The sequence below is a fragment of the Chlorocebus sabaeus genome, chromosome 24, assembly GCF_047675955.1.
Source record: "Chlorocebus sabaeus isolate Y175 chromosome 24, mChlSab1.0.hap1, whole genome shotgun sequence".
In the NCBI taxonomy this organism is placed as follows: domain Eukaryota; kingdom Metazoa; phylum Chordata; class Mammalia; order Primates; family Cercopithecidae; genus Chlorocebus; species Chlorocebus sabaeus.
Window position 1 is genome coordinate 51,247,853 of NC_132927.1, and position 24,927 is coordinate 51,272,779.

The 24,927-nt window shown below is 52.9% G+C and overlaps 1 protein-coding gene across 13 annotated transcripts; it reads right to left on the minus strand.

The window, feature by feature from the left end:
* Positions 1-608: 608 nt before the first annotated feature.
* On the minus strand, positions 609-18,808 carry RPS6KL1 (ribosomal protein S6 kinase like 1). Of its 13 annotated transcripts, none has more exons than XM_073011160.1 (14): positions 18,660-18,807; positions 17,856-17,999; positions 16,792-17,076; positions 15,367-15,491; positions 14,031-14,123; positions 8,596-8,700; positions 6,691-6,738; positions 6,130-6,262; positions 4,470-5,072; positions 4,044-4,133; positions 3,795-3,877; positions 2,383-2,483; positions 1,964-2,070; positions 609-1,710 (listed from the first exon to the last, which is right to left on the minus strand). In XM_073011160.1, the coding sequence occupies exons 3-14, from the start codon at positions 17,054-17,056 to the stop codon at positions 1,673-1,675; spliced, it is 1,791 nt and encodes a 596-aa protein (XP_072867261.1). In that variant the 5' UTR covers positions 17,057-17,076; positions 17,856-17,999; positions 18,660-18,807; the 3' UTR covers positions 609-1,672. The 13 variants fall into 13 exon arrangements, with proteins under 13 accessions (XP_072867261.1, XP_072867262.1, XP_072867265.1 ...); XM_073011161.1 differs by having other exon boundaries at positions 2,388-2,483; positions 18,660-18,805; XM_073011164.1 differs by lacking the exon at positions 2,383-2,483 and having other exon boundaries at positions 18,660-18,808.
* Between the last annotated feature and the right edge of the window lie 6,119 nt (positions 18,809-24,927).

Here is a 24,927-nt window from a genome sequence, read left to right on the forward strand (position 1 = left end):
GAACAGGACTTGGTGTTAGAAGCTTTAATTTATCTGGTAAACCTGCAAAATAGGCATTGCTTGCCCCATTCTATTGAAAGGAGGTCGACTGTAAGTTGGGACCCACAGTATTCTAAATTCAGGGCCCAACAAGGTACCAGACATGTAGCGTTGGGTGGATGAAGCACAGAAGTTCCAGAAGTGACTTGTGTTTCATGAAGCAGTGGTTGGAAGTGGTCCAGCCTGACTTAGGGAGAGTAGCAGAAGGAACACTAACTTGCAACTCTGGCTAGGTTGTGTGCTTAACCTCTTTGAGCTTCAGTTTTCTCAGGAGCTACCTTCTGTTGCAAGGGGTCACTGTGAGGATGCAACTGGCATTCCCCCAGGCACCATGAGCCTCTTCCAAGGCTTCTTTATCCTCTTCCCCACAGAGCCTGGTCCTCCTCCTGACCTCACCACTTCCCCTGAGGCCCAGGGCACAGGTGGCATGCTGCTCACCACCAGCCCTGCATCCTACTTCCTGGCAGCCCCCAAGCTCACTCTTGACTTCACTCTGGAGCGTCTATGGGGGAGCCTTCCAACCTGCCCCAGTGAGCCGCGGTCATTGCATGGAAGAAGCAAGAACACCATAGGCCAGAGCAGGCTTTATTGGGGCTAGGTAAACCCCAGGGAGAGGCAGGATGTGAACCGCGGAGAGTCACACACAGGCTGCGCTTTCGCTTGTCCTCTCTGTCTCAGTCTCCTGAAGAGCCCGAGGAAGTCAGGTCTCCCCACCATGAGTGACAGGAGTCTGGCCTGACAGAGTTGGGCCTTCAGAACCAGACAGGTGGACCATGTAGGAAGCGCCATCTGGTGGTGACTGGGATGCTGGCGGGGAGGAGCTGGGGGCAAAAGTCTAGTGGAAGTTTCCCAGGTCCCACACCCCGGTGACAGGGTGAACCCTGAGAGGAGCCCCCAAACTGGGGGCGATTGTCTTTGGGACAACCACTCACCCCAGTTTTTCAGAGACCAGAAGCAAGACGTTTCTGGCTAAGAGCCATGGATAATTGTTCCATACGTTTTGTGGTTTCTTACCCCTAAAGGACATGAAGTCACAGTAGGCAGTGACATGGTAAACAGCCAAAGCCTGAGAGGGGATCCTGATGGGCACACCTTGTCTCAGCTGCTTTGGCCTGGAGGCTGAATTGCTGTCCTCTTGTACCCCTGGGGCAGGCTGCCCCCCTCCCCCCACACAGCTGGCTCCACTGGGGAGGAGGGCTCTTGATTCTGGTTTCAGACTTGCTCTAAGGGGCAGAGCTGTGCATTCCTTCCTCCCCCCATTCCTCTTATTTTCTTCCCCTCCCTTTTGCTCTCCCAAGTCTGAAATCGCAAGATAGGGGGCATGGTCAGGAATGGGGGGGTCTTCCTGTCCCCTACCTTATCCCTCCCCACACTACAGATGGCATCCTTGCTTCTGAGCCTCTCTAGCTGCAGTAACAGCTTCTGGTGGAAGAGGCCCACTCATTGTGTGACTAAGAGGACTAGCCAGGACAGTCTGGTTTGGGTCCACTGAGCCAGTGGATCAGTGTCCTGAGATGAGTCTCCAGAGATGTCCTGAGTAGGGCACAACATGGCAGTGAGTGAGTCACAGCACCTCACAGTAGGGTGCAGCAGGTGGTCAAGAGCTCAGCGCCAGTGACACAGAGGGCAGCCTTTAACATGGTGAGTCCACATGCTCAATGGGTCTGTTGACTGATGGGTGGAAGGTTCAAGCTGCTTAGCAGGGCAGGCCTTGACTGCCCCCACCTCCAGCTTTTCCAGGAGCTGACCCTTCCTGGGTGGTGGCCATAATTCTGAGGTCCCAGTGGGAGCCCAGTAGGACAGGCAGTGCCCTCCATTCCTCGCCCGAAGCCCGCTGATAGAGGGCCAGCCCTGGGTGTCAGGCAAGGAGGAGAGGCGATCCAGACCAGGCCAGCTGCTTCCGTCACCCGCTCTACCCTCTTACCCCACCAGTTTGCTCCACTGGATGGTACTGAAAAAGGGATGGGCCTTGAGTTTGCTGACACCACCTTCTCCCACGCCCAGGCGCCGGGTAGGCTCGAACTGCAGCAGCTGCAGAGAGAGGCCCAGTCAGCTGGCCTGCCCCCCCTCTGGCTGCGAAGGCATAGGGTGACCTCCAGGGACTCCAACCACTTATGGCCCCTAGGGGGCCTGCTCCCTGGCAACCTGGCCCGTGGAACCCACATTTTACCCTGAGGACATTAGTGGTAGTTGGCCACCAACATGTAGAAATGTGTTGACCCTACTATCCTCTGCATCCACTTCAGACACTGAGCACGAAGCACACGTGGTGCAGACACAGTTCTGTGCCCCTCCCAGCACCTTTCTCAGGCTAGGCAGCTGCTTCCTCTGGCCGGGCTACACCTCACCTCAGTCAGCAGAGAGGCCGCCGGACGACTAAGCCACTCAGGCAGCTGGAGCTGGGTGTGGGCCTGGATTCCTGAAGGGTGGCTCTGGGACAGTGCCTGGGAGGACACAGGGAAGGGCCTCTGAGGAGGCGACCCCAGGACTGTCTACCTTACAGTGGCAGCCAGGATTTTTTTTTCCCATGTCACATCCCATGAGGATGATGACAATAATTATAGTTGCCAGGGCCAGACACTGCCTGATGGCTAAGCAGTGCCTTTACATTATCCACAAAAGGCAAGAAACAGGCCCAGAGAGGTAAAGGGACTTGTGCCAAGTTCAGGGTTTGAACCTAGGTCTTGGCTCCAAGCTTGCTAGAAGCAACTATCTTGGGTTGCAATCAGGGCAGGCACTCTTGAGAACAGTGATGGAACTTTTCTCCTTATTTAAAAAATCCACATGGGCTATTCATTTGGCAGCAGGCCACGGCATGCTACCATCGGGGCCAAGGCAGGGGCGTGGCAATAAAATAAAATAGGACCTCTCCACACCCCAGAAAGGCACAGCTTTGGGGAGCAGAGGGTCTGTCTGGAGGGAAGTATGAACTTCCAGGAACCCCTAGGAGGAAGGCCAGGAGCTCTGGGCTGGAGAGGTGAGAGGAGACAGGAAGGAGAGAGCCACTCGGGGGGAAATTGCAACCAGGACTCTCAGGGGCCCTGTGCCATGGGACGAAAGCAGGAGGGACCCCGGATGGACTGGTCAGATCTGGACTTCAGTTCACGCTGCATCCATTCTGGCTATTTCCTGCTCATATGCACTTTGGCCTCTCCCTTGTTGCCTACAAAACTGGTCTCAGTTGTGGTGCTGAGCTCATGAGTGAGGAGGATAGAGGGCAGAGCCATCTACTGTTCCCAAGAGTGCCTGCCCTGACTGCAACCTGCAAACACAGGTTCCTGGAGTGTTTGTGGGGGATCTTTTGAGCTCTTGGCTGACCCAGGCTGGACAGGGCAAAAGAGTGAAAGAGCCCCTCTCTCCCATCCTCCAGCGAAGGTCTGGGAGTGGCAGCCCACGAGGGCATGCGTGGGAGAAGTGAACAGTGGGCTCAGGAGGATTGAACAGAATTCCAGGGAAGAAGGGCTGTGTCACATTTTGCGCTTCCTCCAAATCTAAACACCACCTGGGCCCAGGCTCTCTCTGGCAGAAACCTTCACTGACCACCCCACTCTACTCTCATTCACAGAAGCTGACAGTCTCCTTAGCTATAGCCAACTAATGTGCTGGGAGTGCTAAGTGTGTCCCCGGCTTTGGGGGCAGCTGTGCTGGCAGGACAGCCAGGCAGTCTCTGCCCAGACTGAGTGACTGGACTAAGCCTGGCCCATCCCACACTCAGTGGCACCCACCAGAGCACTACACCCAGCCCAGCCACTCACCATTCCTGTCAGCAGTTCATACAGTAGAGACCCAAAGCTCCACCAGTCACAGGCTTCTGTCAGCTCAGAAATCCCACCCACCTCTGTGGGAACAAGAACACGGGTCCCAGCCTCACCCAAGAGGGCCTCTTCCGTTCTCCCCAGCCTACCCAGACACCACCCACCCCCTCTGTCAATTCTCAGACTCTGGGCGCAACCCCCACAAAGGCACCCAGGTGCTAGGGCCCACCCCGGCCTCCCCCTTCTTGCCTGGGGCGCTGTAGAGATTGTCCACGGCCTCCCCGCAGCACTGGGGCTCCACCTCTGACCACTGGCCAAAATATGTGAGCCGGATGTGACCTCCAGTGTGTAGGAGGAAAAAGGAGGGGACAAAGATTGAGGACAGCTGACACAGGGGAGGAGGTTCCAGGGCTTCCCCCAACAGTCATGCGGTGGGAGGCAATGGCCTTGCTGTGCAGAACCTCTGCAGGGGCACAGCACCCTGAGGCTCACAGAGCCCACAGGGTACTCCCAGGAGCCTCAGCCAACAGACTCCGGCCTAGGCCCACTGAAAGGCTGGCTGGGGCCAGGGAGGAGAAGACAACCTTGGAGGTCCCCTCGACTTTGGGGATCTCTCGTCCTCTGCCTGAGGAGGCTTTGGGGGCTGCCCCCCTGAGGGGTGGGGAGGGCACCTACCTGCCTGGTCCAGGAGCAGGTTCCCGGGGTGGAGGTCCCGGCACAGCACCCCCTGCTCATGCAGTGCCTCCAGTGCCACCAGCATCTCCGCCGCCCACTGCTTCACCTGCTCCTCTCTCACACTCCAGGTGGCCCTGCCACAGCCCCGGCCGGCCCCATCTGCTGACAGGCAGCTCTGATCCATGCCTCGGCCACAGCCCCCTAGCACCAGGGCCCCCTCGGGAACCCAAGTGAGTCCCTGAGGGGGCCCAGCGTCTGAGTTCTGGCCAGCCCGCCTAGCTTGAAGGTGCAGGTGGCCACCTGGGGCCTTTGGAAGGTCCGAGGAGCCAGAGGTGCTGGTCCTGGCTGTGGGTTCACCTTCAGCCTCCCTCTGGGGTCTGGTGGATGGGGCCTCCCCGGCTAGGGGAAGGCTCGGAGAAGTCCTAGGAGGCTCCAGGGCGATTCTGTCCTGGTCAGGGGTGTGGCCTGAGGGGATCCTCACTGGGGTCAGGAGGTTGAGGTGGGGGTTGAGCTGAGCCTTCATCCTCTCCTGGGTAGAGCCAGAGCTGAGCCCAGAATGTCGGGAGTGCGCCTGGGAGAGCAGGTGGGACCAGAGAGTGCCTCCTGGGCCATGCAGAGGGAGCGGTGAGCATGGGGACAGGGAGAAAAAGAGCATGGATGCCAGGGCCCGCTCCCACTCCTGCCTCCCTTGTCTTGGGCACAGACTTTCTGCCTCTGGGTGTCCGGGCCTAGTTCAGCCCCTCACCTCTGCTCCCTCCCACCCCTCAGCTTAGAATGCCCTCTGCCCTCCTCTTGACCCACCTAAAGCGGGCCCAGCCTCACAAACTGGCACACCACCGACAGACGTCCAGCACTGCCAGTGTCTGTGGTTTGGGTGGTGGGTTCACTAATGTGAACACTGTTTTTAGGGAGACTGATACAAAGAAATTTAAAGAAGGCCAGGCACAGACTGATGATGACTATGTGTCATGACCCCAGATGTGGACCTCACTTTAAAAAGTCATCAATACAATCATAACTTCAGTCACCACCACCCTGTCTGGCCACTCCCAAGGGATCGGCACAGTCCAGAAAAATGAAAAGAGTCAACGCAGGAGGAAACAGTGACAGAGGAGACAGCTTTGATTCTCACGCCCACCCACGATGTGGGCATCCTCCCCAGGATGTCCCCTGCCCCCTTGGCACCGCACACAGGCCCACAACAGCCTGACTGGCCTCCAGAAAGGCCGGGTCCCCCGGTCTGTGCTGTACATCTGGTGCAAGTTCCGCCCCTCCCCAGGTCTCAGCTTTTTTTTTTTTTTTGAGGCAGAGTCTTGCTTTGTTGCCCAGGCTAGAGTGCAGTGGCATGATCTTGGCTCACTGCAACCTCCACCTCTTAGGTTCAAGTCATTCTCCTGCCTCCGTTTCCCAAGTAGCTGGGATTACAGGCACACACAAGCACCCCTGGCTAGTTTTTGTATTTTTAGTAAAGACAGGGTTTCACCATGTTGGCCAGGCTGGTTTGGAACTCCTGACCTCAGTTGATCTGCCTGCCTCGGCCTCCCAAAGTGCTGGGATTATAGGCATGAGCCACCACGCCCTGCCAGGGCTCAGCATTTTAAGAGTTGACAACATATCCCAAAGTCCTGGGCAGCTGACAGGGGCCCCTAGGCCTGCTCACCTTGCACATGCTCCAGGTGCAGGAAGATGGAGTCCTCGCTCACAAAGTACCTGAGCAGCTTCGTCATGTAGGGGACTCCGTGTGGGATGATGGTCAGCCGCTCCCGGCTCACCATGTGGCACCTGGGTAGGCTCTGGGAGGGGCAGGGCAGGCAGATCAGCCGGGGACAGGCCAGAGACTGCTGCTGTTAGGGGACCTCCTAGCCCTGGCTTCAGGGGCACCCGAATGAGGGTGGAGCAAATGCCTCCCTCAGTTCCTGACCTGTCCTTACCCCCATTACCCCTGTAGAATCCGGGTCCTCCACCCTCTAGCCAAAGAGGGGGCAGTGTGTGTGCATGTGTTTGTGTGTGCATGTGTGTGTGCATGTGTATTTGTGTGTTTGTGTATTTGTGTGTATGTGCATGTGTGTCCATTTGGAAAGCGGGGCATGTTCGGGTAGAACAAGCAGCTTTTGGGGGAGGGAGTGTAGGCTTCTTAATGCAGGTTCTGGGTAGGAGTTTCCAAAAGCCCTCAGAAAGATCCAAGGGGAATGCAGAGTGGCAGTGGCAGGGTGGCACCTGCCTTCACCACGAAGTTCCCTCCTGTTGCCGGGTCCTGGACCAGCTGCACCTGCCAAAGTCCAAGAGGCACTGGTTAAGGCATGTGCTAGCTCCTGGGGCTCCGTGACCCCAGCCTGACCCCCTCCCAGGTTCCTCCACTGAGGTTGGCTCACTCCAGTGGCAGGGCAGGGAGGGCGGGCTTTGGTGGCACTCCTGAAGCGGACATCGATCCTATCCTGCTCATCCACCCCTGCTAGACCTGTGGTCTCAGATGCTGCCTCCTCCAGGAAGCCTTCCCAAGATTACGGGGGCTGGGGTCCCTAATCTGTCTCCAGTGCTCTCTTAGTTCACCCTCAGGAGAGCCTCTTCACACTGTCTAATCTGTCTCCCCACTGGACTGTGAGCTCTGTATTCCCGGAGCCCTGCACAGTGCAGGGATGTAGTAAGTGCTGGACACACACACTGCGAGCAGCCCGAGCCTCGGCTCACTGTGTGTGTGGTGCGAGAAGAACGCCCTGCCCATGCTGGGCCAAGCCTCACACCGCCTAAGGGGAGGGCTGAGAAGCCCTGTTCCACCTGGACCCCTAGAGATCAACTGAGAAGCCCTGTTCCACCTGGACCCCCAGAGATCAACCCCTCACCCAAGGCCTTGGCCAGAGCCCCACCATCCTGCAGAGTCTGAGGTGTCACGGCTGGAAGGGACCTCAGAGCCAGTCACTTCCCCGATCTCTTTTTTTTTTTTTTTTGAGACAGAGTCTCGCTCTGTCGCCCAGGCTGGAGTGCAGTGGTGCGATCTCGTCTCACTGCAAGCTCCGCCTCCTGGGTTCACGCCATTCTCCTGCCTCAGCCTCCCAAGCAGCTGGGACTACAGGCGCCTGCCACCACGCCCAGCTAATTTTTCGTATTTTTTAGCAGAGATGGGGTTTCACTGTGTTAGCCAGGATGGTCTCGATCTCCTGACCTTGTGATCCGCTGGCCTCGGCCTCCCAAAGTGTTGGGATTACAGACATGAGCCACTGCGCCCGGCCTCTGATCTCTTGCTTTACAATTGAGGAAGCCACAGCTCTGAGGTGACTCCAGGTGTCCCCAGCGCAGCCACGTTGTGTGGGCTTGGCATGCTGCGTTCAGGCCTCTTCCCCACTCCACTCCACCCCCTTCATTTACACAGACCCCCACGACGCAAGTTTATCTATGTGAAAAACCTGCATATGTACTCCTGACTGCAAATAAAAATTACAAACAAATAAGTAAAGTCCTCTCGGGAGGCTTTCCTTGGAGAGCAGCCTCTTCTTGTGTTGGTCTCCATTAGAGGCAGAGGCTGTCAATTGCAAGGTCGGGGTCGTGTTTGGAGTAGGGCCCTTTTCTCATCTGCCTGGTGGGCAGGGGCGGGCCCCAGCAGGAGGAGCGGGCACACAGGTACGTCGAGGGCGGGAACAGAGGATTCAGCCCAGGTGAGGGCGTGTGGAGGCAAGGCCCGCACCCTGGGGTTGTGACTCCTTGGCTGCTGGCCTGCCCTGCAGACATTCCCCAGGGAGGCCGTGGCCAGCCATGGTGGGGGGTAGGAACTGGGCCCTGAGGCCAGGCTACTGGGCAGTGAGGAAGGCCACAGCTTGGGATCAGGGTAGGGGAAGGGGCACTGGGCTTCGATCTTGGGCAAATTGAATTGATTTTCTCATCTACCAACCAGGAATTCCAAATGCCCACCTTCCCTACATCTCTGGATTGTTGAAGCCATACAGAAAGCCCTTGGTGAGGGCCGGGTGGGGTGGCTCAGCCCTGTAATCTCCGCAATTTGGGAGGCCAAGGCGGGTGGATCACCTGAGGTCAGGAGTTCAAAACCAGTCTGGCCAACATGGTGAAACCCCATCTCTACTAAAAATACAAAAATTAGCTGGGCGTGGTGGTGCCCGCCTGTAATCCCAGCTACCTGGGAAGCTGAAGTAGGAGAATCACTTGAACTCGGGAGGCGGAGTTGCAGTGAGCCTAGATCATGCCACTGCACTCTAGTCTGGGCAACGGAGAGAGACTCCATCTGAAAAACAAAACAAAACAAAACAAAACAAAAAACAAAAAACCAAGAAAGCCCTTGGTGAATGGACAGGCTGTGAGAATGTCAGGGATCACATGGGCCAAGTCACATGGCCTCTCTGAACCTTGCTCCTTTTAAGTACAAAATGGGGTCATAGCAGCATTTCCTTCAGGGGGTCATGAAGAGGATTCTGTTAAAGCAGGCGATTCAGGCACAGCAGCAGCCTGCACCTGCCGCAGAGCACACCTTTGACAACCTGTCGTGATTATTACCAGTGTCATCTGAGGGGAAGCCCACCCTGGCTATAAAGCGCTTACTCTGTGCCAAGCATTTTACATAGGTTGTTTAACTTTATCCCCACAATCCTGCCAAAATTCAGGCCTGAGCCTCAGAGAGGTTATGTGGCCTACTGTCCCACTGCTAAAAAGTGGTCAAGTCAGGACTTGAACCCAGGCAGGTTGATCCCAGAACCCTGCAGACTTTACTGGAACTGAGAGCACAACCAGGTGACCTTGGCACAGGCCTTCCCTCCTGAGCCTGTTTCTCCATCACCAGTGAAAGGAAGGCAGTGGGCTACACGAGCGCCCAGGATCCTTTTCGCAGCAGGAGCAAGGTGTAACCAGGTGACCTTGGCATGGGCCTTCCTTCCTGAGCCTGTTTCTCCATCACCAGTGAAAGGAAGGCAGTGGGCTACACGAGCGCCCAGGATCCTTTTCGCAGCAGGAGCAAGGTGTCCTCTCCGACCACCAGAGGTCTCTCCTCCAACAGCCAGAGACTGAGTCCAGCCTGGGCTTGGCTCCCTGACCAAACTTGTGCAATATTTGAAAAAGCAAGGAAGAAAACTCTGGAGTCATTTAGGAGAACAGAGTTTCCCACAAATCCTGACACCCCGGATAATTCCCCACCGTCCCTTGCCAAGTGGGATTCCCCGCCACCTTGTCCCGGGCAAGGGCCTCTGATTGACAGAGTCCAAAAAAACCCGCGAAGGAGGGAAGGCTGAGGAAGCCAGAAATAAACCTTGATCCATACACTGAAAGACTTCTGCTAAAAACATACTAAAACCAACCTCAGTATCCAGAAAGAATTAGACTAAAACGTTAACAGTGATTATCTTGGAGTTAGGTAGGATTCAGGGGATTTTTTTTTCTTCTCCTTTTTCTTTCATTATATTTCAAAAGGGCAGCAAAGTAGGGGGCATTTTCCCATTCAGTCAACCAAACAAGAAACCCCTTTTACTCAGTGGTTTGGGGGACGGAGGACTGTCTAGTCCCTTGACTTCTTTTTTTATTTTTATTTATTTATTTATTTTGAGATGGAGTCTCACTCTGTTGCCCAGGTTGGAGTACAGTGGCGTGATCTCAGGTCACTGTAACCTCCACCTCCCAGGTTCAAGCAATCCTCCTGCCTCGGCCCCCTAGTAGCTGGGCTTATAGGCACGCGCCACCATGCCCAGCTAAATTTTGTATTTTTAGTAGAGATGGGGTTTCGCCATGTTGGCCAGGCTGGTCTTGAACTCCTGACCTCAGGTGATCTACCTGCCTCGGCCTCCCAAAGTACTGGGATTACAGGCGTGAGCCACCGCGCCCAGTCTACTTCTTTGTTCATTTATTTTTGAGATAGAGTTTTACTGTTGTTGCCCAGGCTAGAGTGCAGTGGTGTGATCTCAGCTCATTGCAATCTATGCCTCCCAGGTTCAAGTGATTCTCCTGCCTCAGCCTCCCGAGTAGCTGGGATTACAGGCATGTGCCACCACACCTGGCTAATTTTGTATTTTCAGTAGAGACGGGGTTTCACCATATTGGTCAGGCTGGTCTCGAACTCCTGACCTCCGGTGATCCACCCACCTCAGCTCCCCAAAGTGTTGGGATTACAGGTGTGTGCCACCGAGCCCAGCCCCGTTGAATTCTTTGAACCTCAGTTTAATTCTCTGTAGGACAATTATTAAAATGCAGCACTGTCCAATTGAACTTCTTATCACGATGGCAGGATTATACGTCTGCACTGTCCAATATGGAAGCCAGTAGCCACATGGGGCCATTGAACACTTGAAATGTGACTGATGCAACTGAGACACAGATGACTTCATTGGTAATGAATATGAATGCAGAGAGGCTTATGTGGCTAATGACTACCGTGTTGAACAGCACCATATAAGCCTTCACTCCCCCATGGTGACTGTGAGGATTTACTGCCGCAGCTCTGTAAATGAGAAGGTTCCGTACAACTGTTGGGTGAGCTTTCCATTTGGGAAGATGGAAGGCAAAAAGAGCAATTGTTGTAAATATAGACACCCACTGAATTCTTGGGACAGAGGGACCATTAAAGTTTGGTGAAACATGGTAAACCTCTTCTTTAAAGATGCACAAAGTATCAAAATCCCAGGAGGAATCTCCCATGGAACAAACAAGCCTAAAGATTTCAAACAAGTTTTTAAACTCAAAGGCCACAAGGGCCAGGCATGTGAGCAAATGGGCAGGGTGGAGGCGCAGACGGGAGGGCTGGTGCCCTGTCTAAAGCAGGCATATCCTCCTTCATTCCCTGCTGCCACAGGGGAATGGGAGCCCAGCGTTTCCAGATCTGATTTTTTCAAGAGAAGCAGGAAATCTGGACTTTTATAAGAATCTGCACATTTTTACATGTTGGTAACAACTAAAAAACAAACAAACAAACAAAGAACACCCTGTGTTTAAGCCAAACAAATGAAGTGACTTGGATGACCTTTTTTTTCTTCCTCCACCCCATCTCAGAGCCTGGCTCCTGCACGAGGCTCAGCAAACACCGGTGACGTCTCCCTGGCCCCCAGGCTCTGAGGCCAGGCCCTCGGGCATTCTGGCTGCTTACCAAGTCCCGACCCACCCACCTCACTGCTCCCTGCCACCATCTCTTCAGCCCCTATAGTTATCCCAACAGCCAGACACGTTAGGGATCACTCAAGCATCATCCCGAGCAAGCCCTTTGCTTCCTCCCTGGGCCTGAGGGCTGCTGCAGGCTGGCACTGCCCACCTCCCCGGATCTGTCTGGGCAGAGCTGTGGAATGGAACAAGGGTGACAGTATATCCAAGTCTGGCTGCAGGGACCCAGGCCCAGGGGTAGTAACACCTTTCCTAATTTGGGGAAAGTGATGGCTTGGGCATGACACAGGGAAAGGAAGTAGGATCTCAGGAGGGAGGTGAAGTCCTTGAGTACCCGAGACAGGATAAAAAACAAAAAACAGAAGGGCAGCCCTGAAATAGAATGGGGCGGGCCAGTGGCTCATGCCTGTAATCCCGAGCGCTTTGGGAGGCCTAAATGGAGGTGGAGGATCACCTGAGACAAGGAGTTTGAGACCAGTCTGGGCAACACAGCGAGTTCGCTCTACAAAAAATAGAAGAAATTAGCAGGGCTTGAGACTGTGGTCTCAGCTACTCAGGAGGCTGAGGTGGGAGGACTGCTTGAGCCTGGTAGGTCGAGGCTGCAGTGAGCTGAGATCACGCCACTGCACTCCAGCCTGAGCTACAGAGCGAGACCCTCTGTCAAAAAAAAAAAAAAAAAAAAAAGAATGGTTGGGCTTGGCCTTAATTTGTGCTTTCCATCTGCAGGGGCCTCGAAACACCAGATTCCTAAACCACTTTCCTGAGGCTAAACAAGTTTGGGGAATTCTATGTCATAGTGTACATCTGCATCTACAAACTCTAAGAACTCCTATCATTAAAAAAACAAAGCAACATAACTTTAACTCACTGTTTTCCTGTCATACTCAGCTCAGAACCCCTCTCGCCATAACATGTATGGTTCAGCAGGATCTTACTGGGAGGCACGGTGTCAGTCACCTCCCAGCCGGTCCCTGGGAGCAGCTGTGCTCAGCCAAGGTTGGGTCGTGGCCACTGACACTCGAGCATTGGGGAGGGGACCATGGCAGATGGAAGCTGGCAGGGCCTGCGCTGACAGTCTGGGGCCTGCCCCAGGGACCCAGGAGAAGCAGCCAGAGTAAGGCCCGGGAACAGGGGCGTGCATACCTCCCAGCTCACTCCTGTCACTTGTATTTAGAGCCATCAAACATGTAATCAGTGTCATAGCATGTGCCAGGTCTTTCCCCAAAATTGTTTTACCTCCCAGATCACCCCATAGACAGAGAATTCTCATCTCACTTTCCAGAGGATGAAACCACAGCTCAGAGAGCAGGGGGCTTGCCTGTGGCCACCCGGGGTGGTGCCCAGCACGGGGCCTTCCCGCAGGCAGCATGTCATCCTCTTGCCTGTGGGAAGCACAGGACTGTCTCCTTTTCTCTGTGGGCCCCTAGATCCACCAAAATCACTCAGCGAGTACGTTAAATAACAGATTCTTGGGCATCTGTATTTTTAGGAAGCTCTCCATTTAGCCAGCTTGGTAAAGAACTTCTTGGGTGACTATTCCAGGGTTCGGGGAAGAGAGGAACCTCATACTGGCTGGACTCTCATTTGACCTCATTCTCTGTCCTTCTGATGTCCTCACTCTAACAACGAGTGTCCTGAGTAAGGGTTGAGACGTCGCCTCCTATCTTCTTGTCTGCCCTGAATAAGGCAAAGCACATGAGATGGGATTGAGACAGGGTAAAGTTAGAGTTAGGTCAGGAGAGTGAAAAAGGGTAGACTTGCCAAGGCCCTGGGCAAGGAAGGGCCAGCGCGGACCCTCTCTGGACAGGTTTCTGGAGTTGAGCACGTCCCAGCCGCAGGAAGTCCCCAGCTGTGCTCGGTGGAGTGCCTTGGCTACAGCCCTGGGGTTCAGGGTGAGTGTGGTGGGGGTGCTGTGGGAAGCGGGAAGTGGGCGTGAGCATGGCCTCGAGGGCTGGCAGAGCGCCCTGGGCACAGCTCCTCGCTCCTCCTGCAGTTTCTGTCCCAACTCTCCCAAGGAGCAGGTTTTCTGGGTCTGAGCTGCAGGGCTGTGGAAAGGGCCTGTCTGCCTCTTCTTTTTATATTTTATTTTATTTTAATTTTATATTTTATTTTATTTGAGATGGGGTCTTGTTATGTTGCCCTGGCTGGCCTCTAACTCCTGGGCTCAAGCAGTCCTCTTGCCTTGGCCTCCCAAAGTGCTGGGATTCAAGGTGTGAGCCACTGTGCCTGGCCAATTGGCCTCTTCTCGTTCCGTGTATTTTCCTCTCCAGGACCCAGGACCAGAGTCATGCGTGTTGGGGATGGGGGAGAGGTGGGAACTGCTGGACACAACTGCACTCCCCTCTGACCCTGCCCACCTCCTCTGGAGGAGTGGGGGCCACTGCTACAGCCTGCTTTCAGCACATCACATCTCTCTCCCCACTACCACCCCAAATTGCATACCCTGTTTCCCTCCTGCAGGGCGAGTGTCCACTCACTCACCTTCTCGATGACCCCGACCACCCTGCAGCCCCTCAGCTGCTCCACAGCAGAGCTCAGCGTGCGGATGGGCCGGAGCCTCAGGCTGCTGAAACCCTGCAGAGGAGGGAGACAGGCCACACGCAGCCTCAGGGCCAAGCCCTCCTTGGCCATGGCCTTCTCACCAGGCATCAGGCAGGAGCTTCTGGATGCAAGGAGAGCAGTAGGGAGGGCAGGGGTACAGGCAGGCCCCACCCCACAGGGGCAGGCTGGGTGGAAAAGCTGGCCTCAACTGACAGGTACCCATACTGGTCCAGGGTGGTCAAGCCGACTTCCCAGCTCAGCCCACCCAAGGCCCATGAAGTTCTCTGGGCTTCAGAAGTCCCCTCTCAAAAGCCTCATCTAGGCCAGGCGCAGTGGCTCACAACTGTAATCCTAACACTTTGGGAGGCCGAGGCGGGCAGATCACTTGAGGTCAGGAGTTTGAGATCAGCCTGGCCAACATGGTGAAACCCCATCTCTACTAAAATACAAAAGTTAGCCTGGCGTGGTGGCGCCTGGCTGTAGTCCCAGCTACTTGGGAGGCTGAGGCAGGAGAATCGCTTGAACCCGGGAGGTGGAGAGTTGCAGTGAGCCAAGATCATGCCACTGTACTCCAGCCTGGGTGACAAAGCGAGACTCCATCTCAAAAAATGCAGAAGCTCCCAAGGTGGGGGTAGGGAAATAACCTGGGAACCTGTGAGTCTCACAGAACATGCTTTATAGACCAAGCACATACTCTGGGGAAAGGCAGCCGTACGAGATGCAGTGAGCCAAGGAGGGTTGTGTGAGTGCAAGCATCCATGGGGTAAGAAGCGCGCATGCATTTTCCACCCTCACTGAGCACTTACTGATTTAGAGAAAGCCATGTGGGGAGAGTGTGTGTGCACATACACACAACACAGACGTGTGTGTGTGCACATGTGGGTGTCAGGGTCTGTTCCAAATTGCACGCCAGTTCACAACAGAGACAGAATCAGGAGACTCTGAGTGTGGACACACATAAGCGTGTAAATTGAACCGTGTGCAAGGCCGGCAGATGTATATGTGCACGCATCGCAAGTGCTCTGTGAGGGAGGCAGACTGGACTGGAGATGACTCGGTGAGTTGTTTGAAAATGAATGAGCCATGAGGCACGGGAGAGAGAGGAAGCCAGGAGGAGGAGATGATGGGCCTCCCTGGCACACTCCAGCCCAACTAACGATCTCCACTGCCGGCCTCTGCCCAGCAGCCCAGGGCCGGCCTGTGGGTGTCGGGGCCTCCGCAGTCTCCCCTCAGAGCCCTTCTCCTGCTCAGGCCTTTGGGCGGGGGGTCTCCTCACCGTGCTGGGGCTGGATCCACTGCCTAGCGGCCGCTGCAGGTGGCAGTTGAAGATCTCCTCTGCCCGCCGCAGGTACTTGGTAATTTTCAGCTTCACAGCCTCACGTCGCTCCTTGTTGGGGTCAACTGTGGGGGACGAGGGTCACCAGGGTCCCCAGCCACGGCCTCGGAGAACTGGAGTCCCAGCTCCCATTGCCTGCCCTCTGCTCTCCCGAGGAGGGAGCTCCTGTTTCTAAGCCTGGTTCGGCAGATTCTGCCCCCAGATTGCTTCGTGAGCCCCTCCTCCGGGGTGGGGGACCAGCCAGGAAGGAGAAGGAAGGGAAACGGCAGGAGGAGGTTAGGAACCAGGGTCACTCCTCAGCAGACAACACTTCACCGTTAGCACCCACCGCCTTGCTGGCAGCTGTCACACCCTGGAAAGGGACAGGGTGGGGATTTCCCCATCCATTTTTTTTCAGAGGAGGGGACAGAAGATTCCAGAGAACATTGCTTCTTCCATCTCTGATGCCCAGTGTGAAGAAGGCTAGGGTGGGGACCAGGATAAAGGAATTGACTGGACAGACTGGAAGCCCAGGCTTGAGGGGTCTCTTCAGCCGGAGGGCAGGAAGGGCCCAGTGGCCACCCCAAGCCTGGCCACCAGGGCCACAGGCGTCTCGAACTGGCCTCAGCACCAGCCTCTCCCCTGGCATGGAAGTTCCTCATGCTGCCCTGGAGGGACCTCCCCTCTCACCTCTAGGCCTTGACTGTTCTCTGTCTGGAACTCTAGCCAGTCCTTCAGCTGGATAATGCACCTACCATTCTCCAGTGCTCAGATTAGAGATCTAACATCTAGAAAATGCTCTAGGCCAGCCCAGTCTGACCTCAGTTTCTTTCCTCTCTTCACTTCCCCCCTAATCCTCTTCCTACCTGAGACTATAATGGTCCGAATCAACTCATCAGTCTCCCCCCACTAGAATGCAAACTCCCAGAGGGCAGGAGCCCAGCCCAGCTCCAGGGACAGACAGTCAGGTGTGGAAGGCCAAGTACACAGCCTGTGAAGTCAAACCCCAGCTCTGCACTTGATAGCTGTGGAACCTCGAGCGAGCTACTGAACTGCCCCAGGCCTCAGCTTCTTCATCTGGAACATGAGAATTTTAAAAATGGTTCCGTGTACTCAGAACGACACAAAACAACATATACAGTAATTTCTATTACTGTGACGCTCAGATGAATGAATCTACATGAAGCCCCTTAGAATGGTGCCTGGCATGTAGGAACAGCTTAATAAGTGCCAGCTATCATTGTCCTTCACGGAGGCCCTGCAGGCCAGCATAGTGCCCTGCTCACCCAGTACAAATGGACAGAGGACAGGACAGATGGATGACAGGAGGAGTCCTGCACTGGCCCTTCCCCACTCACCCCAGGCCTGCCCAGCCCCGGTCCTCACCGTGTATGCCACGGAGTAGCACGTCCACGCCATTCTGATAGTGGTTGAAGGCCGCCTCATAGTCCTCACCAACGTCGCGCTCCAGGGCCAGCCGGATCTGCGTGGCCGCATCCACCAGATAGTCACGCTTTGTTGCGTCAGATGCCCCCAGAGCCACCCTGTTGCGAATCTGCTCCAGGTACACGCGAGCCTGGGACCGTGCTCGTGAGCAAGGCTCAGGCTCCAGGCCGGGGCTGGGCAGGCACTCGCAGGCCACCAGGCTCATGGCTGCCCTGCAGCTGGAACCTGGAATGGGCAAATGCATTAGGGAGGACCTAGCTGGGCGCAACACCCCTATCCGCTCCCCAGTTTCCTCCACTGAATATCAGGGAGACTAATATTCACCTCCAAAGACTGAAGGGGTCAGAGCTAAAGTGGGTAAGGTCTTTTCATGGATCCAGGTCCTTCATAAGTGGTGGTAATGATAGAATCATCACCAGCTTGGGACTCTGTTTTCTTCCTTTTTTTTTTTTTTTGAGTCGGAGTCTTGCTCTCTCACCCAGGCTGGATTGCAGTGGTGTGATCTTGGCTCACTGCAACCTCCACTTCCCGGTCCCGGGTTCAAGCAATTCTCCTGACTCAGCATCCTAAGTAGCTGGGATTACAGGCACTCGCCTACCACACCTGGCTATTTTTTGTATTTTTAGTAGAGACAGGGTTTCACCATGTTGGCCAGGCTGCTCTTGAACTCCTGACCTCAAGTGATCTGCCTGCCTCCACCTCCCACAGTGCTGGGATTACAGGCATGAGCCACTGCGCGGGCCTGGGGTTGTTTTCCTTTCAAATCAAATTCAGTTCAGCAAACATTTCTGGAGTATCTGGTACTGTGTTGAGCTCTGGAGAGAGCTGAGGATATCTGTGATCCACAGCCACCTTCACAGGGCCTCCATGGGGCAAGCTTGATATCCAGTACGCATTCAGCACATGGAGGCCACACACGCTGATCTCAAATGCTCTTCCTCATGCTGTTCCCTCCACCCTGCTTGTTCTCCCCTCCCTGCTCCTCCTGTGGGAATCTAATTTACCCTTTGGGGTTTAGCACTTCTCTGTGGACAGGACAGATTGCCCCTGCTGTGTTTGTTCCCTTGGTCCTGAGGTCGGTGTGGTCAGCGAGTGAGGACCCCTCCCGGAGCCAGCAGAGAGCTAAGCACAGAGCTGCGCTGTAAGACCTGTTGGCAGACGGAATGACTGAATGGCAGACTCGGTGCCACGTTGGATGGGGATAGAAGAGGGCAGGGTGACCCAGCCCCAGGGAGGGTCTCTCTGTCCTCCCAGCTTTACTTTTGAGAAGGCCATGTGGCCTCCAAGGACCTGACAGCAGCTTCTCCCTGAGCAGTGTGTGACCCAGGCGGCCAAAGGGATGAGAGCCATGGCTGCGGGAAAGGAATGGGCTCAGAGAGAGGCCCGCGGAACTGTCCCGCCTTTGCTCTCCCAGGTCTCACTGGGAATGGGCAGGGCCAGGAACTTACAACCCGAGGTCATTTGGAGAGAGACAGAGAAGGATGGGCGGTGGGGCGGGGAGCTGAACCCAGGCCAGGATGCGGCCAGGAGGCGGAGGGAGGCCGCACCACCCCTGCTCGGCCAAGCCCAGGGGCAACTCGAGGCTCTGAGGCCTTGCTCTCGGGGGTGCCCGGGTGGGACTGGCTTCAGGGGCCACCCCGCCGGGCCGGATCCTGCCGGGCAGAGCCGCTGGCCCCGCCTGGACACAGAAAGCGGCGCGTGCAACCCGCGGGGCCTCAGCCGCAAGGTGCACGGTCCCTGGGTGGAGAGGCGGCCGAGAGGGCCCCTCGCCTAGGAGGGTGGAGGAGGGGCCGGACAAAACACCGTACCTGCCCGAGCTGGGAGCCCGGTCCGCGGGCCAGGCCTCCCCCTGACGCCACCGGCCCTTCACGCCAGAGAGCGCCGCCGCCGAGGCTTTCCGGCATCCAGCGTGCGCGGCCAGCCGGTGCAGCGCGGCCATTGGCTGCGGATTAGCTCATCCTTGATCCTTAGAATAAACCACCAATCACCGCCCGGCTCGGCTCCTGCCGGCCTTAAAGCCACAGGGTCTGCACTGCGGCGCTGTCGGGGGCGGGGAGGGGGCGGAGAGGGGGCAGGGAGGGCGGGGGCTGGGCGGCTTAGAGAGGGGAGGGTGGGATGGGATGTAGGGTGGGTGGGGAGAGCAGGTCTAGAATCATCCAGGGATGCGGAAGGGGCTGCTTCAGAAATCTAGACCGTGCCACTTCTAGTACTTTTCTCATTACTTCATTCCTTTATTCAACGATTCAATGCTATGTATTGAGAGTCTACCATGCATGAGGAGCTGGGTGTTGAGATACAGCCGTGAACTAGCCAGCGCTGTTCACATCTGCATGGGGCTTACAGTCTAATGAGGGCTACCGAGAGTAAAGAACCCAGCAATAGAAGGCTTTTGATGTCGGAACCGAGCTTAAAATTTAAGACATAGGCCGGGTGAGGTGGCTCATGCCTGTAATCTCTGCACTATGGAAGGCTGAGGTGGGAGGATCATTTGAACCCAGGAGTTCAAGACCAGCCTGGGCAACATAGGTAGACCCAATCGCTATACAAATTACAAAATTTAGCCGGGCATGGTGGCGTCTGCCTGTGTTCCCAGTTACTCAGGAGGCTGAGGTGGGAGGATGGATTGAGTTCAGGAGGTTGAGGCTGCAGTGAGCCGAGATCATGCCACTGCACTCCAGGCTGGGTGATGGGGCAAGACCCTGGGACACAGATCTCACCTGCAGGTTCAGTGCTGACTGGTTTCACCCTGTCCCCCGGATGCACTTGCTCTACCCCAGACACCCTTTCATACTTTCCCCCTCTGACTCCCACCCGTGCCCCCATCCTCACTCTCAGCCAGCGCTGTTGCTTCATCCTTCCCTTGACAATAGTGGCGCACAGACTCCCACAGGCTTGCTCTTGGCTCGCGGGCGGGGCTGTGCCCACACTCTGCTTCCAGCCTTTTTCCACAGGTGACTGTCTGTGCCCCATCGAAGGCCACCCTTCCAGGTGGGCATCGGTCCCATGCCATCACCTTAGCGACACCACTCCAGCGATTCTCCTGTCTCTCCCGCCAGATCATTCCCTTCTGATACAAACATAATGCTGTTTCTCCCCTCTTAAAAACAAAACAAAATACACTCTAGGCCTCACTTCTTCCTTTATCTACCACCCTAGGTTTGCAGTACGCCTAATTTTCTTTCTTTTTTTTTTTTTAGTAGAGATGGGGTTTCACCATATCGCCCAGGCTGGTCTCAAACTCCCGAGCTCAGGTGATCCACCCACCTTAGCCTCTCAAAGTGTTGAGATTACAAACGTGAGCCACGACACCTGGCCCAAAAGTAAACTTTTAAAATACATCCTATAGCATGGGAGAAAATACTTGGAAATCATATATCTGATAAGGGTCTAGTAGCTAGAATATATAAAGGACTCTTAAATTCAACAATAAAATGACAACCCATTTTAAAAATGGGCAAGTAATTTGAATAGATATTTCTCCAAAGAAGATATGCAAATGCATGCCATAAGCACACGAGAAGATGCTCTACATCATTAGTCATTACAGGAATACAAATTAAAATCACAAGGAGAGACCACTTCTTACCCACTGGGATGACCACAACAAAAAAGACAATAATAACAAGTGTTGGCAAGGATCTGGAGAAAATTGCATATTGCTGATGAGAATGTAAAATGGAACAGATGCTTTGGAAAGCAATTTGGCAGTTCCTCAAAAAGTTAAACATAGAGTTACCATATAACCCAGCAATCTACTTCTAGGTGTATACTTAAGAGTATTGAACACATATGTTCACATAAAAACTTGCACATGAATGTTGATAGCAGCATTATTTGTAATAGCCAAAAAGTGTCAGCAACCCAATGTCCATCACCTGATGCATGCATAAAATGTGATGTATCCGTGTAACGGAATATTATTCAGCCATAAAAAAGAGTGAAGTGCTGATACATGCTACAACGCGGATGAACCTTTAAAACATTATACTAAATGAAAGAAGCCAGTCACAAAAGGACACATATTATATACTTCCATTTATATGAAGTTTCCAGAGACAGAAAGTTCACGTCACGGAGGGGACGATGTGTATGGGGTTTCTTTTTGGGGTCACCAAATGTTCTAGAATTAGACAGTGGTAAGAGTTGTGCAACCTAGTGAATAATACTAAGGACCACTAAATTGTATATTTTAAAAAAGTAAATTTTGGCCAGGTGTGGTGGCTCACTCCTGTAATCCCAGCACTTTGGGAGGCTGAGGCAGGTGGATCACCTGAAGTCTCCAGAGCTGGAGACCAGCCTGACCAACATGGAGAAATCCTGTCTCTACTAAAAATACAAAAAAATTACCTGGGCGTGGTGGTGCATGCCTATAATCCCAGCTACACAGGAGGCTGAGGCAGGAGAATTGCTTGAACCTGGGAGGTGGAGGTTGCAGTGAGCTGAGATCGCGCCCATTGCATGCCAGCCTGGGCAACAAGAGCGAAACTCCGTCTCAAAAACAAAAAAATAAAAATAAAAATAAAATGGTAAATTTTATGGTATGTGAATTATATCTCAATAAAAAAATTACAATAAAAAAGGAAGAAAAAGCAATGCCTGAACTCTTGATCCTGCCCCGAAACCTTTTCCACCTGAAGCCTTTCCCAGCCCATTCTGATGATCTGCCCATCCTGTTGTTGCTCAGGCCAAACATTTTGGAACCATCCCGATTTCTCTTATTTTTCTCGCACAGCCCCTTGCCCCTCTCCATTCTTTTTCACCAACCTCACTCACTCAACTGCAACTCCTGGGATACACCAGGCAGCTCTCACCCCAGGGGCTTTGCCCAGCAGCTGCCTTCTGGCTGAAATCGTCTGCCACCAGGTATCTGTCTGGTTTTCCCCGCCCCTGGCTTTTTTTTTATGTTGTTCTTTTTTCGAGACCAAGTCTCCCTCTTTTGCCCAGACTGGAGTGCAGTGGTGCGATATCAGCTCTGCAACCTTCACCTGACGGGTTCAAGCGATTCTCCTGCCTCAGCATCCCAAGTAGCTGGTGTTACAGGCGCCCGCCATCACGCCTGGCTAATTCTTGTATTTTTAGTAGAGATGGAGTTTCACCACGTTGGCCAGGCTGGTCTCAAACTCCTGACCTCAAGTGATCCACCTGTGTAGGCATCCCAAAGTACTGGGATTATGGGCATGAGCCACCACGCCTGGCCCCTGCCCCTGTTCTGAGGCGTTGCCCTGATGTGACTTTCTTGTGAGACCTACTCTGACCATACATCACCCACAACACCTTCATTCCCCCTCATTCCCTCTGCTCTGCTTCTTTTCCATTGTACTTAACGCTGTTAGCTACATAACTTACTATTGATGCTATATAACTTACTTGTTTTTTTCTTTGACATGGTGTCTCACTCTTTTACCCAGCTGGAGTACGGTGGTACAATCACAGCTCACTGCAGTCTCAACCTCCTGGGCTCAAGCAATCCTTCCACCTCAGCCTCTTGAGTAGCTGGGAGTATGGGCACATGCCATCGTGTCAGCTAATTTATTTTTATTTTTTTATTTTTATTTTTTTAGTAGAGATGGGAGTCTCACTATGTTGCCCAGGCTGGTCTTGAACTCCTGGGCTCAAGCAATCCTCCTGCTTTGGCCTCCCATGGTGCTAGGATGACAGGAATGATCCACCACGCCCGGCCTATTTTTATGTTTCTTTCATTTCCTACCCCCAGTGGAAGATCCACATGGGCAAGGGGTTTTTTTGTCTGCTTTGTTCATCACTGTATCCCAAGTGCCTGGAACAGCATCTGGCACATAGTATTATTCAATAAATATTTGCTGAATGAGTGAGTGAACACTAAAGAATGAGAAGGAATTAACCAGGAAAAGTGGTTACAGAGGGCAGTGGAAGGAAATGTTCGGGGAGGTGAAACAATATGTATAAATGTTTTAACAAACTAAAGGAGAAAAAAAATAACATTTGCTCATCAAACAGATGGCATAAAGTCATTTGATAAAAGTCAACATGCGTTCGTGATAAAGACAACCTGTTAACTTGCTTAACGAACTAAACAAACTCATGAATGTACTTCTCAACTTGATGAAGTGTTATCTACCAGAAACTTAAAGCAAACACCATATGTAATGGTGCAGCATTGGAAACATTGCCACAGTCCAACTATTTTTCTGGTGTCTGGAAGGATCCTGCTCCTCTACCCCTTTAGAAATTAGGCTTGGCCATGGCCCTTGCTTTGAAATGCTAGTGAACAGAAGAATATGTGTTGCTTTAGGGTGGAAGCTTCCAAAGCCAGTGCATAATTCATCTCACTCCTTCCTCCTGCCTTAGTGATCCTGGAAGCAGCTGGCCATGGAGGTGCAGAGCCTCAATCAGCCTGGATCCCTGAGAAACAACAATAAGGGGACTCCTCCTCGGCCCTATAACTTATGTTGGACATGAAATGTGAATGAGAAATAAATTTCTATTATGTTAAGCCACTAGATTTTGAGATCGTTTGTTACTGTAATATACCTTGACCTATCCTGAATGTTACATCCAATGTAGTCAGAAATGAACCAATGCTTCTACTCTTCTGCAATGTACTGGAAGTTACAACTAATGCAATAAAAATTTAAAGACAAGCAAGAGGTTTAAGGATTGGAAAGGAAGAGGCCAAATTGTCATAGCTTCTGGTGATGTGATCATCCACCTGGAAAACTCAATAGCAACAATTGGTGAGGCCAGCGATTCTCCTTCCTTGGCCTCCCAAAGTGCTGGGATTACAGGTGATCCTTGAGTGTTTTGACTGCAACCCATCACATAAGGTTAAGTGTGGAATTTTTCACTGGTGGTGTCATGTCTGTGCTCAAAATATTTCAGATTTTTGAGCATTTTGGGTTTTGGATTTTCAGATTAGGGATACTCAACCTGTACACATAATCTATCAATTCTATTTCTAGATATTTAATCTAGGAAAATGCTTGCCCAGATACATAAGAATATATGTTGATATTTATGGCAGCAGTGCTAGCAATATTAAGAAATGGAATAAATTCCTAATACAATACCATAAGTAATATCAATATGAAATGAATAATGTGGGATATTCATGTATTAAATTATTATTTTCAGTATTTTAAAAGAATGAAACTGAACCAAATCTATGTGCATGAATATGTACAGATCTCAAAAGCATATTCCCGTGTAAAAACAGTCCGCTCCTAAGTGCCACCTACAATATGATGCCATTTATATTTATATCTATATTTTTAAAATTGCTTTATTCTTTTATTAATCTTTATGCTGATGTAAACATCGTATTATTATTATTATTATTTTTGAGACAGAGTCTTGCTCTTGTCGCCCAGGCTAGAGTGCAATGGTGTGATCTCAGCTCACTATAACCTCTGCCTCCCACGTTCAAGCGATTCTCCTGCCTCAGCCTCCCAAGTAGCTGGGATTACAGGCTCCCGCCACCATGCCCAGCTAAGTTTTGTATTATTTTTAGTAGAGATGGGATTTCACCATATTGGCCAGGCTGGTCTCGATCTCCTGACCTCAGGTGATCCATCCGCCTCGGCCTCCCAAAGTGCTGGGATTACAGACCTAAGCCACCGTACCCGGCCTGTATTATTTTATATATATGAAATATTTCATAACAAAACAAACTAAAAAGGAGAATAAATGTAAGTTAAAAATATCCAGACCCTCTAAAGGGTGTGCAGGGAAGTCTGTATCCTATTCTGTGCCTTCAGGACCCACTACCAGGTGCGGTTATCAGTTTACTGGGGCTCAGTCAATGAATTCTTCCCATTTTTCCTGGGCATATTATGCACTGTGTTGAACCTTGCTTTTTCTCATTAAACAATGTATCTACCCAAAGGAAACTTGTATGCTCAATGGCAACAAATTCAAACTGTGTCAGTGAAACATATGATGTGTGTTGAAAACCCAGGAAACCAAACACAGATGACAGGAAATAAAGCTGCATCTCATGCCCCAGCACAACTGCAGGGTGTGGAAGCAGCAGGAAGAGCAAGTGCCCCCTGTCTGTGGGTGCAGGAAGCGTGTGTGCGCGTGTGGGTGTTAGGTCCAGAA

Bases quoted from the DNA above. Each gene is read 5' to 3' on its own strand.
- RPS6KL1 (XM_073011159.1), bottom strand. From the start codon at position 17,056: ATGAGCCTGGTGGCCTGCGAGTGCCTGCCCAGCCCCGGCCTGGAGCCT. The intron at 14,124-15,366 runs GTGAGGAGACCC...CCTCCTCTGCAG, and splicing joins GTGGATCCAGCCCCAGCACG to GGTTTCAGCAGCCTGAGGCT. The intron at 4,134-4,469 runs GTAGGTGCCCTC...TACACACTGGAG, and splicing joins CCTGCTCCTGGACCAGGCAG to GTCACATCCGGCTCACATAT.